General features: G+C 43.6%; 1 protein-coding gene across 1 annotated transcript in view; it reads right to left on the bottom strand.

Annotated features, from left to right (window-relative positions):
* Window positions 1-6,832: 6,832 nt before the first annotated feature.
* Window positions 6,833-15,280, bottom strand: part of CMTM3 (CKLF like MARVEL transmembrane domain containing 3) — a 100,667-nt gene continuing 92,219 nt past the window's right edge. Inside the window, exon 5 of the mRNA XM_078669097.1 lies at window positions 6,833-7,863. Within this exon, the coding sequence (XP_078525223.1) occupies window positions 7,841-7,863 (23 nt within the window). The 3' untranslated portion in view covers window positions 6,833-7,840. The remainder of the gene's footprint in view (window positions 7,864-15,280) is intronic.

Raw genomic sequence — 15,280 nt, 5'->3', positions numbered from 1 at the left:
AAAGTGTGGATGATGGGCGAGTGAATGGGTGGATGGATGAGTGAAATGATGGATGGATTGATGAATTGATAAGTAAAATGGTGAATGGATGGACGGAAAAGTAGAAGTGTGGATGAGTGAGTGAGTGAACAGGAGGGTAGATGGACAAAAGGATGGATAGATGAGTGAAGGAGGAACAGGGTGGCTGGATGAGTGATAGGGCCAATGGGTGGATTCAAGAGTGGATGAGTAGATGGGTGGGTGGAAGAAAGGATGGATAAGTGAAAGGGTAGATGGGGAGAGAAAGGGAGGATGGATGACTGAAAGGGTGAATGGGTGGAAGGATGAGTGCCTGGGTAAATGGATGAGTAAGTGAAAGGATGGCTGGATGGGTGAAAGGCTAAAAGGCTGGATGGATGGGCGAATGGATGGATGGATGGATGGGTGGAGGAGTGGAAGAGTGGATGGATGAGTGTACCGATGGATAGGGTGAAAGGGTGGATTGATGGATAATGGATGGATGATTGATAGGTTTGCAAATGGTTGAATATATTTGGATATGGATGGGCTTAATTATATACTATTGTGCAACCTCCTCTGACTTTTCTGTAAAACCTACCTTTTGTCCCGAAGTTTTGTCCTAAATTTTGACCGCCTGTCCTGAATTTTTGTCCTGAATTTTGACCATTTGTCCTGAATTTTTACACTCACCATCCTGAATTTGCACCCATGCCAGTTGGTCACCCTACTTTGAGTCCCTTCTTGTGACATTTTTCATGTGCCTCATCAGAAGGCTGACCTTTAGTTAGTATTTCTGTTTTCTAAGCCTGAGGAGTTTCTGAATTCCTTTAAGTTTATTTAGTCTCTTCAGACCTATGAGAGCTGGATTTGACTTATCCACTGACGACAGGTCCTTCAGGTCTTCAGTCCTTGGCGGCGATCCTAAGAATCTCCTTCTTTGTCATGGAGAACTTTTGCTGAAAATGTTCTGCAATTGTTGCAATCCATAGGCTTCTGGTTTGGGTACAAGCAATAGATGCATCTTTTGTGCAGATCATCTGGGAAAACTCTAATTTTTCCACATGAATCACAAGCCTTGAACATGCTTTTCATAGATTTTTACATAGTGTTATTCTTGTTCAGCTCTTTCCCCTTAAACAAAGGTGGTGGCCTTAGAGGAAATCGACTTTTTGCAGGCTTTCTCCACTTTTGCCCTATTTTGACAACGGATTACTGGTGTAATAGCTCTGAAGGGCGTGCCCTGCTAAACAGGACTCAGTGAATGTACTCCAACCCTAAAAATGTTGTATGTTTAATTGGCTGGTCCTCAATTGTCATAGCCTAACTTGTAAGGCCCTAGTGTATGTACCAAGGGTACCCAGGGCCTGTAACGTAGAGTGTCGCCCAGGGATTGCAGGACTGATGTGCCACCTTGAGTAGGTCAAGGTAAAATATGGCTCCTAGTCTCACACTGCAGACTGGAAGGGAAGATTTTAACTGCTAAATCGACTTTGACATTTAAGGTAATGGCAAAGCCCTACCCTCCTTTTTTAATATATGGAAGTCACCCCTAACGTACGCCAAATGAACCCTAAGGCAAGGTGCTTTATGTTAAAAAGTGGAACATGTACTTTCACATGTTCCAGCAGTAAATTCCCTACATTGTTTTTATTGTGGAAAGGCTAGTATCCCCATTGGCAAGTACAGAGTTACTGGCTGACACATCAGCCCTGCCCTTCTGAATGGAACTACTCAAATTGGTACTGTAAGGTATCAAAAGAATTAGTACATTAAATCTGATCTAATGCTTAAATTGAATTTAATGTTACTGGTGGGCAAAGTGCAGCTTTAGAAGTTACAAGTTTAGTTGCCCAGGATTCCAGTGCCCTTTTACTGTTGTACTCTGGGTCTGTCCTGCAAAAAGCTTTCTGCCCTCCTGAGACTTGTGCTGATGATTTCTAAGAAAGATAACAATAGAGGTCTGCCACTAGAGGAGGTGTTACCTCCCCCATGCAGAAAGCCACAAAGGGGTTAGCCTAAAAGTCAAGCTTCAAAGAGAAATCCGCCTTTGAAGGGCAAATGGGGAACACTTGGGAAAGATTCTGCTCTATTGTGTAGGTAGACAGGCTGGAACTAGGGACAGGGATGGGAAAGTCAGTTGTTAAACCGGTTTTCCAAGGGCATATAGCCCACTTGGTATACAAACTTCTGGGTTGAGCTAGGGAGCTCCACATGCCTGGAGAGGTGCCCTGCCATTCTGGGAGTGGGCAGAATGGTGCATCCTGGGATGCCCAGATGCTACACTTTGCAGGAAGTATTCATCAGGAGGAAGGGAACCTGGTAGTTTCTTGGCTACCAATGGCATCCTACCTTAGGGGCATTTTCGGTAGATAAATTGGGCACGCCTGGCACCCAGAAATCTGATATCTACTGTCTGGAAAAGGACCAAAGGAAGATTGCCCTGCTGCACCGAAGGACCATCAGAGAGGCTGCACCAACAAGGACTGCATCTGCTGGCTAGAAAAGGAAGGGACTGTGCCTGCCTTGTCCTTCTCAAGGAGAAGCCTTCTCCAGAGCCCAGCAAAGCCAAGCGACTCTAAGGGCCAGCTGACTAGCCTCCTGTTTCCAGCATTGGACCACAACAGCTGAAGAAGCCTACTGAGGCAGGTTGGTAGCTCAACTTCTCAACGTCACCAACACAGCCGACACAGCAGCACCAGGGGCCAAGACCCAATGCACAGAGTTTTCTATTGCACTCTCAGCGCTGGGACGCTCCCGGGCAGCCATGCGCTTTATAAATCCTTTTTCATTTCATTTAATTTAATTTCATTTCAGAGTTGCACCTACGTTTGCTAAGCCATTGAGTGCTGTTGACAAGCTGCTAGGACCCTCAGAGGGTGACTTACCGACTCAGGAAGGATTGGCCTGTGACAGCAACACTGAGCGGCTTTGGTCAGAGCAGAGAGGAATGCGTGGAACGTCGACCCTGCCGCCAGGACCCTTGCACCATCTTCGTGGAGTGAGGAATCTCTGAAGGAAGACCCCAACAGCTGCGTCGCATCCACAGCATCGTTCATCACTTACATCAGGACCACTTCCATTGCAACAGCTACATTGGACAAAAGTGCCTGGAGCTGACAGAGGATTGCTTCACTTGTTGAGGTAACTGTTCTCGAGGACCTGGTTGGTTCCCCTGATGGCTACCCACTGGAGTTGGTAACCTAAAGTAACTCCAGCTAACCGCTTTACTGAAAAAGTTCCTAAGTGTCAAACTCATTGAATTTGCCAATATTTGTTTGCAGTTAAAAGAAAAGTCTTGATTTATTAATTCTTGTAAAATCCATATCTCTGGAACCCTCTGGTGAATCATTTTCATTTTGGTAGCTAAATTCATATAAAAGTGCAGTCTATTTTTATAAATTGGTGTTGGATTTCTTGAGTGTCTTGTCAATCTCTTCTTCAATTGTTTTGGTGCTGTTTAAATGCTTTACAATAGTTCCTTGTCTCAGACTTGCTGCTGAGTGCCACAGCTACCTGGGATTGAGGTGAGGGGTTGACAGCCAAAACCTACTGGTCCTACAGGGGTTGGTAACTGTATTACATGGTGAGGTCGCACAACATGTAATACACCCCATTTCTTCACATGGTTGTTGAAATGGGGTTGCAAAGAGTTTTTCTGAGGTAACTTGTACACTTATCTGAGCTAATAGTGAAAGCAAAGCTCTGGAACCCACTTCTGTATGACATGTAGTAGAAATCTCAGGTGTGAAGACCTCTGGGAGGTGTGAGGCAAGAAGCTCTTACCTCATTGACTGAAGGCTGGGCATTTTACAATGAGTTGAATGTACTAATAAAGGGGCACTGTTTGGGCTGAGTGAGGCAGACAGTGACTTGTACTGCTATGTTAAAGTTAATGAGGCACTCCCACTTTGACTACGGGATTGATTCAAGCATGTATTCTATGAAAGATCCAATACTGGAGAATGTTAATGACCCATTAAATATGAGCTTTTGGACAGAAACTGTCTTTCTCTGAATAAAGTGATCACTTCTCTTTCTGAAGTGATGATGTTCAAAACAGAAACCCATCTGAACCTTAGGTGGAGAGAGATTAAGCACTGTCTTGCCAGAATGTATTTGTAAGCCGTGTGCCAGTTTATTCTTATGGAACATTTAATGGCAAAGAACATTTTTGAAACCCATCTCTAGTACTGTGATGACACTCTTGCTAGCCCAGAGCCTGTTTTGTACCTTTTACTAGAATGAACACAATGGGAAAGGTCTCTCCTTTTTAGCTCACGCACCTAGCGTTGCAGTGAGCAGCACTGCCCACGCAGCGAGAGACCTCATGTAGGGGTTTAAAAACTGACCTAGGAATCGCACACGCACAAGCGTGTGCTTTTCCTTTTGCCCCAGGCTATTGGCCTTTGCGTGCGTCTTTGTAACAAAGACAGCACGCAATTGGCCAAAGGCGGGCTCATTGCTCCGCCCATGGCCTATTGGTGTCGGTTACCCACATCGCCGCCATGTGGTTTCAATTATCGTGCCCAGACATGGGCGCGAAAAGTTAAACCACAAGTCTCGCTGTGGCCCGCACACCACTCGCGGGCTTGTTTACAACTTATATCTCCCCCGCACCACTCCCAGCCCGTCTCTGCTGTCCCCCGCCTTCTGGTCCCACCTGCCCTCCCGGCCAGTCTCTGCTCGTCACGCATGTCCTCACTGCCACCCTAATCCCAAGACTCTGGACTTGGGTCCTACACTGGCCGCCCCTGCTCTTTCCTCCCCTCCACTGCCTCTTCCCACCATGTTCACGTCGATAGCCTGCTCCGACACTACCCCCGTGTCCACCCTCTGCCTGGCTCCGGACCCATCCTTCCCGCTCCCCTCCCTGTCTGTCCTCAAGTGACCGCTCCCGTCTGTTTTTGCCCCGACTTTTCTGATTGCTGTCTCCTTCTACCCTTCTCTCTTCATTCCATTAATGTTCTCCCCTCCTCCGCTAGCTTCGATTCTGCCAAGTATACCAATCTCCCTCCTTCCACCATTATCTTGTCGACCATATGCTCCCGTTCTACACTGCCTGCTCCAGTCCCCGCTGCCACCCTGTTCTGCCCTCCTCTGCCTGATCCCATCTCACACCCTCTTTATCTCTGATTGCTTCTAAAGTGTCCCCCTCGCTTGCTTCCATCCTACTCTGGGTAGGAGGCCCTCGCCTGTTCTTCATCACTGGATGTGAGAGGTCAGTTTCAGGCGAGGGAATATGGTGAATATCTCCTGTTCTGTAGATGCCATTCCAGTTCGGGTGCCTGGGGCGGTAATAAGGGGTTAGGGTCACACACAAACATGCACATTCTTAAATACCTACTCGTACATATATAAACATACATGTTAATATACACCGAAACAAACAAACATACATACTCACTGACTCAGACTCCTACATACATATAGATACATACATACACATATACTGACACACTCCCAAATGTGCATAGACGCGTTCTTGTTGATATTTGTACGCATATATACACTAAAACACTCAAACATATATAATCAGTCACATACCTTATACACAGGCACCTCCCTACATGGATAAATCCAAACACATACTCAAACACCAATACACATGCATAAAGGCATACAGCTACAACCATACACGCATGGACAGACACCTTCTCGCATGGACGTTATTTTATTTTAATCTTTCTTCTGCTAAGGCACAGATACTGAAGCATCATGGCGCTGTTTTACAGACTTCACAGCGAAGAGCCAGATTCTGCGTTGTTTCCGTTTAAAGGGGTCGGTCTCTCCTACATCTTGGGGTGAAGCCCATCAAACTGTACGACGTGGCCCTGCCTCTGGCTTGGGTGCCTCATACTTGGGGGCAGATCTTCAGGCTGGCACTCAGTCTCGGGTGCCCACGGGAGCACCCTGCAGCAAGGTGATAGGTAGAACGCTAGATGAGGCACGCGCAAATAGTCTCAAAGTCCTTACTAATTGTGACATCACCATCCTTCTCCTGCCGCTCTCCCTGCTTTTCAAACATGGCTGTTTGTAATTATAATGTTTTCCCAGCCCCTCCTAAATTAAAATGCTACCTGTGATTACAGTTTTAAATGGTATGCTTTCTGCTAAACGAAGAGAAAAAAACTAATAAAAACATAATTTACAATGCCAATAGCTCCAACTTTCACTATTGCGAGACCTATTGCATTGCAAATGCTTGTTCGATTTAGATTCAGCTCAGTGTGGTGACTCATGTCATGAGCATCGGAAGGCCAACCAATGCCTTGGGAGGAACTACCCAGGCTTGTCCTCGTGACTGGGTCTCTACGCAATCACAACTGCATTCTATGTTCTTTTGTAACTATTTCAGTTACTCATGAAGACTTTTTTAGACCCCTATTAAAAACTTAAGGGCACCGTAGATATGTACAGGCTTTGCCCAAGTTGCAATCCTGGAATATGCCAATGATTTGTTTTACGGTGAGTGCATTTCCTTAAGCAGCAGTTCGTGCCAGAAAAACAATGGAAGCATAAAAATATCAGTTTAATTGATATAAAAGCATCCTAGTTTTAGATATTTATTGTTTTTGACTAGGATGTATTTATATTTTTTATGCACTTTGTATGTATGCTGCTACCATAATTCATAAGCTGCTGCTGAGTGTTTTGCCTGTATGAAACAAGGATTAATGTAATATTTTAATGCTACGTAATATTGCAGGGATTGATTATGCTGTTTTTATATTGTTTTATGATCATCCTCGAGTGTATTGTATTGATTTGTTTCTTTTATGCCCACATAAAGATTCTTTGATGAATTGACCCATCTCTAAAAAAAAAAGAAAAATTTTTTTTTTTTTACTTCTGTTTATTGATCTTCCCCCAAACTGTTTAATGAAAAATATGCAATGAGCTTGGGTTATTGTGTGCAACCTTAAAGACAGAGTCACTATTTCAGACTCCCAGGTATACATTTACTCCTGTGACCCCTTTAGCAACTTCAGAATTAATAAGCAGTTTCTTTCTTGAACTAACTTTTTTCCATACTATATACATTTTCTTAAAAATTACCCATGGTCCTCCCCTAGTATATTTGTTTATAGATATGAGATTTTTCACAGTTCATTGGTCAATGTTTTGTACACTGCCTAACTGCATGTGCTTCTGTTTGTCCAACCACCTGGCACACCTTCCCGGTGATATCAACATGCAACATGTAGTGATCGCGCACGGTGTGGGTTCTAACTAACACAAGGCAACTGTTTGTCTACACATGGTGGTCTACATGCTCCCGTTCCAAGCCAGGCATCCCCTGTTGGGTGGTTGCGTTTGTGAGAAGCGAGCCAACCCTGTAACCAAGTATGAGAATGCAAGACCTCAGCTGGTGTCCCACTCCTTCTGGGCACTATGTGTCAATCCTGCACATCATAAGGGCAGCTCCACCTGATCAACTCAGATCAACACAAGGCTGTGCACAGCACTACCATAACATTTGCAAGAAAAATAGACTGTTAGCAGTTACATCTTCAATCTTTGGTCACAAATACTTGGGAATTAAACAGTTCTGTACAGACCAATCACATAAAACAGTACAGTGAAGGGCAAAGACGCTTGAAAGACCTGGCTGCTTGATCTGAGCATTCTCCATACATTTCATGATATGCATTTTAACGAGTACCAGCTCATTTGTTTGCTATACTTCTCACTCTGGCTCAGTGTCTGTGAATTCTCGCACATAATTATGTGAAGAGGTATTTTCTTTTTCGAAAAAGGGAGAACAACGCAAAAGTTTGTCGGTGGCGGTTGAAGTAGATGGAAGTACATAACCGGATGCATAATACTGGCACTTCGATCTTCAGTCTGAGTCGGAGTCCTCCTCTGTAAGGAAAGAGAAGAGCGCCTGGTTACAGTAAGATTACATTACATCTGCACGATTATTCCTAAATCCTGATCTAGAGACAGCCCCACAGTTTCCTCTGTATTGCTTAATCTTTCTTTCCAAAATCCTTCACATTGAACCTTATTTCTGGAGATTCATGGCTGGGGCTAAGAAGTCAAAATGGATACAGCTCATTTATAGGTTTGAGCATCAAGTCTCTCACAGGTGAGTAGGCGCCCTATACAAGCTCCTGATTGATAGTTTATTGCTAAAGTGATATATATCAACAAATGTACTACCTCCACATTTAGGAAAGGAATCTCCTGGATCACGTATGTCTATACTTGAAAAGAGTTCACACAGTCACATTCTGGTTGAGTTACATGTTTACAACTTTTTAAACATAATGTAGTTCAAATGGTAAGTATCTGGACTCATTAATGTTGACAGATGAAACATAATCTTACAATGATGTTTAAGCAGAAGAGTTAAGAGTTGGGTGTCATGGAATTAGAACTAAAAGAATTATGTCACTTATGCTGTAAATGTTGCTTAGATAGGAGAAATTTATTGGATATCCCCTTCAGATTCCATTAGGTCTTTTTTTAATTGTTACTGCAATAAAACGTGTATTTTGCATTCATTCATTCATGATCATTACATCATCGCAAGAACACTGATACCAATTTAACAGTTAGTTTTCCATATTTTGATATACATCTTCCTGCATGTACCAAATCCATCATCAAAGAATACATTTTCTGATTTTCAGTTTTTTGCTTTCCCATCTAGTAGTTTATTTTATTAGGTTATTTAAAACCATACCAATGTATACTTGTAGTGTGCATTTGTAATTCATAATGAATAGCCACTTGTTTTCTGTCTGTCGTAAAATTAAGTCCTGCAGACTTGCCTGGCCATTATTTACTGAATTTAGAGTTGCAAGCAATAGCAGAATAATTTAATGCACATTCTTCCTGACAACAGCCTGATACAAGCGTTTCCCCAACAACAATTGGTTCAAAATATAAACGCAAAGAACACTTTTCAATACTCATGTGTCTTTACTTATTGCGTCCAGTGTTAAATTAATTTGGTTTAAGATCTTCTAGGCTACTTCCATAAGTGTTCATAGTATGGGTGAATCACAGCCATACAGTGGAGAAGTGTGGCTCAAATGGTTAGAGCGGCAGTCCCTGATGCAGAGGTCTGGTCCGGGACCAGGGTTCAATACCCGCCTCGGCGAATCTTGGGCTCAATTTCCTCGGACCTGATAATTCTCGCCTCGGTGCCTATTCTAATCATAGGTCCCACTCTGCAACTCTGGGCAATAGCTTGCTTAATCTCCACAACGGCCCCAACAGCGCTGGGATGCCTGGCTTCACCTTGGGGGTGCCCAGGAGTGGACATTTCACAGGGAAAAGCCAGTATACAGACAGCGCCGGGACACTTCCGTTGGAGGTAACTGTGCGCTTTACAAATGCTGGCATTTACATTTACATTTATAGCCCAATTAAACAAGGGTTTCAACTTTCTGCCACTGTCTCAGTTATATATCAGAGGTTGGGCAGAAAAAAATAATGTGGACAAGCATTTCCCACAGAGATTACAGCCTCCTATACAGATCTTTAGAGGCTTCCATACTTTTCAACATTCTCCCAGTGGATTAAAAAGGGATTTTAGACACATTGTACTCTAGTTAGATTGGACATCGAAGCATTTAAATATAACAGTGTTTCACTTTTTCAAAACTTGGCATTTAACCTGAGAGATTTTTCTTAGCAAGATCTATGTAGTTCACCTCATGCTACGAAGACCCAACTTTTCAAATGTTTTGTAATCTAAGTTTATATCCTTAAAAGCAAGTTTAGCTGAGCACCCTTAAGTTAAAAAGTCAAAGGGTTGATAATGAATCTTAGTGCTTCCCATAGGACCTCTTTAGGAGCGCGTGCCTCAGCCTTCGATTCTGAAGCATGTTATAGGAATGTTATATGTAAAGTGTAGTGTAGATTAAGTACATTTATAAATTGCAACCATGCCAGAGACCCAGCTTCTAGGCATAAGAGAAAGATAACAATTATGGTCGGGGAACATGGAACCTAGCAGAACAATCAAATCAAATTGCACATCCCCCACAAAATTCCATGAAGCTCAACTGAGCGCTCAGCATTTTAAGAATATATCAGATTGTGCTTCAGGAGGCAATTCCAGCTTCTACAAATTATACTGCAGCCAAATTTGAAACACTGGCATTACAGTGGGAGTTTGAACAAAGTTCTGTGGGTTCGACATTGTACTAGATCATCCCATTTACCAGTTTCCTTGGGAAAGCCAAGGCTCTGTATATAAGTGTAGACATTGAATGGCCTTAGTGCAAAATGGTGAGTGAGTGGCATGGGATCCTAGGACAAGCAGCTTAGAGCATGGGAAAAAGGAAGCTGCCTTAGGTGTCAGCCATTAAAGATGACACGTGTTGTAACTACAAAGCTCCTGAATCCATATAACAAGAAAATTAGCCACTCACTCTGTATCCACCAATGAAACCGTGCTCCTGTTCTTTTTCCTGTGACCAAAAGAACATTGTTTTTCATGTTAATCCCTACTGTGTTGTGGTTTTTATCATTTTCAAGTGTTGTTGGCACTTTTTAAAGGTGATTGGGAATCTGATCAAAGATAGCGGTATCATCAGCGTACTGCAATAGTGTGGATGAGGTGAACATGGCTGAGGTGGAAGGATCATAACCAAGAGTATTGAAAGTGATGGACGAGGGTCACTAAAAGTAGCATAAATTGTATTGCTTTCAGAGGTGCACAGATAATGTCCTCTTTTCCTCTTAAAAGAGGTTTTCCTCTTAAAATCTTTAAAGAAGATCTTAGTATTCCTTCCTGACCACTCTTGCAAGATGGTAATTCAAGCTATGATCATAGCTAAGATAGGCTATGGAAATTCACTATATCTAGGGTTACCAAGAGGACTTCTTAATAAACTACAAATAGTCCAAAATTCTGCTGCCCATATTATTTTGAAATGTCGTATAAGACTAGGCAAAACTTGAAGGCCTTCACTGGTTCCGCATTAAAAAGAGAATACCGCTCAAAGCTCTTACTATCACCTACAGGGCCGTTCATCTTTCTGGCCCTCTCGATATACAAAGGAGATGTAAATATCTATGTCCCTAGTAGAACTCTACGTTCCTCAAACCAGGGCTTAGTATGTATCCCTAAGATACACAAGCAGAGAATGGGGAGACGCTTCTTTGCTTATTTGACAGCAAAAAACTTGAACCTGCTTCCTAAAGTGCTCAGAGATTTGGAAACAGAAAAAAGCCTTTAAAATCGAACTATCTTTCCATATTACAAGCTGTTGTGCACCAAGACACTTCTGGTAAAGCATCTGTGCACTTTATAAAAGACATTTCATTTCATTCACTTACAGGTATATGTACGAAATAGGATTGAATAGGACCCAAATTGGAGGAAACCAGATTTGTGTCTCTTGCCTGTAGCTTGGCGATCAAGGTGTCCTAAAAGGCATCGTAGACTGGGATGGAAGAAGGTAAGGTGCTGCCTTCTTTAACTGAGTTCATCCTCTTTGAATCCATGTCATCTTCAGTTGTTAACTGACTAAATCAACAGACATCCCAGGTAGCCAAAAAATGTATGAAATGAGTCAATACTGTGATGTGCAGAAGACGGTCATACCTTTACATACATACACAGACGCATACACCGCACACATCCACGCACACACACATCCATGCACACATACAGACACAGCTGCATTATTCTTTATTCTTTTTAAACCTATCTTGTGAAATGTGGCCACACAACATTAGCAGCTCTGCATTCCAGAGACTAGCTGTCATCCAGTACTGTTTTCCATAGCACAATTTAGACCCTGTGTCCCAATAAAAGTATGAGTGACAGCTCACTGCCTTACTGAAAGCAATGCACTGTTGATCACTGCTTTAAGAAAGGGCCTAAAATTGGGTTTGATGTGCTGATGCTCAGATTGTTATGTGTGGGCCACCCTTTCAAGCCTAACCCTCTAACAGAACACTGTGCACCACCATTCTAAATAATACAGGTGGTGGTCCTGATTCACAATGAGCCTCCAAACTTGTGGCGGAGGCCTTGCAGTCATGGAGGGGTCTCCGCACTCGGGCGGAATCTCCGAAATGAGAATTCTCATGCTATGCGTGTGTAGGTCCTTTGCGACTCAGGCCTACAGTGTGTTAGATGGGCCAAAGGCCATGAGATATGCACCTGGTTTCCCCTCACCTGCCAATGCCAGGGTCTGGATTGTTGCAGCAAACCTTCATTGCCTTAACGTGATGGGAGAAAGAGGGCAACTATATCCAAATGCCCTTTGGCCCCATGTGGGCTGCATATAGGGCAACAGTCCCTCCCATAAACAAAGGACGGTCAATCTTCTGTGTAGTCACACCACAGGCACAACACTGGTGGTCCAACACATCTCTGTCCCTCTGTAATACAGATGATAGGATGTAAGGCATAGTTAACTAGGGTGTAGGGCCTCATGGCTTTTGGGGAGGCTCAGGGTTATCCTCCACATGTCTCAATTGGGCCTTGTGATTGGCTACCTTTCTTTTATTGGAACATCCAGATGCTCATATTATAGTCAGGGCAGAACAGCAGGCATCTCCAGCTTAATTGTAGATTTGGAGGAAACAGCCACATTGACTTCAGAAGTTCATAGAACTAGTGGAAACTAGGGCCAATGCGAAGGTGTACCACCTCCACGAGTCATAATTACATCTACCCTGTACAGTGCAAATATATCAACGTATTGCCAGAGTGGACAAATGAGATGAGCACTAATTTATCAGCCACATTTGCATTTGAAAAAGGCAGAGTAGTTTTCCTGAGCATGGTCTCCATTATTTACATTCAACACTAAGCACAGTACTTAGAAGGGAGCAACAGGAATGTGATAGTAGCACAATTGCATGCAAGACATGGGGGGATGCATCTATACAGCTGCACAAACAGACTCTTCTTTTTAGTTCAGTCCTTTTTTTATGGCAGGTCTGAAGTGAACATAGCCTGCCACCAGAAACCGGCTGAGGGTGAAACTCCTCAAACCACCAGATGCTCCTCCGTGGAACAGCTGTAACCCTGTTGCAGGGGACTATCACTCTGTGTGTTAGCAATGTGGGCTTGGGGAGGAAAGCCATTCATATTGCACTCAGTCACCTTACATAAACACGTAAGCACAGTCACACATAGAGAGGCTCAGTGTGAAGTAAAGGAGCACAGGCATGGGAGACTGCACTCTGAGATAGTTGAAGGACTCCTCTGCAAAGGGTACAGGTAAAAAGGCTTCTGACCTTTTATATACATTTTAAGGTTATTCTCCTTTATGGGGGTGTTGGGTTGGCACGTGGGATGTACCTTCTGTTCAGAGCAGAGTCTCGAACTCTTCTGTGAAAGTAAAAAAATACATGTGGAGCATGCCCCAGAATTAGAGGTGCAAAACCACTGAGAGGAAAAATTATGGGACAGGCGAAAACATACAGGATGGAGGCAGAATATCACAACAGACTGCCAACCAACCAATGCGTACCTGCAGTTATTGTCCCAATTTTCTGCTATATCCATATGATGTCCTGGTCTCTTTTTCACATCAATCTCCTAATAATCCAGTGAACTTACCCAGACATTGGAAATATGCTTTCTATTTCCACTCCAGTGCAAAACAACTAATCCTGAAATGCATCCCACATGTCAGTGTTGTTTAATTGCATTTTTGCTCCTACTACAGTGGGGCATGTAGTCCAGGCTAAGAATTTCAGGATTCTGAGAAACACCTACGCATCTGCTTGGATGGCAGAATAGTTTGAATTACTCTTGGAATATCTGGCTGCAAACATACAGCATTGCTTGCATCTCAGGTCCTCTCTGCTCTCTGCAGACATAGCCAGTATTTAGTTATGCAGCACAATATGCTTGCATGGCTAAACACTTATAAGGTCCCCAAGGCGAGACCTATTGGTTATGCCAATGCATCCTCCCATCACTTTTAGCAAAAGTAAAGAAATAGAAGTTTTTTTCTATTTCTTTACTTTTTCTATAATTGCTATAACCCCTCCCCCCAACTGCTGTCTTCTTCCCTCACCCGCCCTAGCCCCCTCTGTTGTGGTGTTGCTTGCCCCAACAATCTCTCCCTCTTGCCTGTGATGCTTGACCCACACGCCCCTTCTTTTGCCCGAGAGAGAGAATTGTTTGGGTTTACCGTATGGCTAAAATATTGACAGTACCTCGGGTAGGAGAGACCTATTGACTTTGCCAGCGCTTGTTCTTCTTAAAAGCTCATTTGCTTGATTTTTGGGAGGGGGGATCCAAAGAAACTTGTTTAGACTTCGTATAGTCTTGGTATACTTTTTTTTGTGTTTTTTGTTGTTGTTTGGGGACTACGGTGTTGTATGCTTAATAGCATGGTGAGTAGTTGATCTTCTCTCTGAATCCTGGCATGGTCATTCATTGGAGGCTAGGGTGTCCCTGGGCTGGCGGTATGTTATTGGAGCGTGTCCCCATGTTTGATGGACTGCGTCATATCAGTTATACTAGGCTTCTTCTTCTAAAGTTGGTCTTCATCACGATGCACCAATTTTGTGTGTGGTGTATAACACATTTACAAGCTCTAATGCACTCCTTCCCCAAATCTAAAGGGTGTCTTTCAAATGTCTCAAGTAAACAAGTGAGCACTTTGGTACCCTCCCAAGCACCCACCCCGCCCCCCAAAAATCCCATCTCTGCCGTGTTTCTTGATCTCTTAAGTATTCGGCTACTTTGTGTCCCTGCAGCTCTTGTATGAACAGAAAACTTTAGATGCTTCTACCAGATAGTATTTATAGAGTCCAACACTGGCTAGAGAGCCCTGGAGTGCTGCAGAGCTTGGCCATGGTTCTAGAGGTGACCGAGAGAGGAGAACCTTGGCTTGTAGGCTAATGCGCCTGTGAGGTAAGGGCTGAAGGTTTTTGCTCCAGGGAGTAGTGGAGCCGATAGTTGAGTAAAGTGGTGGTTGTGGAGCATTGTTGTGTACTACACACACAAATAAGGCTCATTGAACGGCTGTCCCGGGACAGGACCCTGATTGTGGTGAAGTTTGACCAAGGGCGGGTGGTGCTGTGCCTCGACACAGGATGCAGTAATTGGTTTTGCAGCCCTATTGTGCCAGTGTCGGAGTTGGAAGCAAGTAAAGTGAGGTATTCTCCGCCATGTTACGGATCACTTGAATACATTACAGGTTTGTGGAGTTGCAGGTTACCATACGGTGACTGCTGCAGTCTGACCCCGTGACTGGAGTTACCATACGGAGACTGCTGCAGTCTGACCCCGTGACTGGAGTTACCATACGGAGACTGCTGCAGTCTGACCCCGTGACTGGAGTTA

Source organism: Lissotriton helveticus, chromosome 12 (genome assembly GCF_964261635.1).
Source record: "Lissotriton helveticus chromosome 12, aLisHel1.1, whole genome shotgun sequence".
NCBI classification, from domain to species: domain Eukaryota; kingdom Metazoa; phylum Chordata; class Amphibia; order Caudata; family Salamandridae; genus Lissotriton; species Lissotriton helveticus.
Note: the sequence above shows the minus strand (reverse complement) of the source record. Positions and strands in the feature narration are given on the sequence as shown.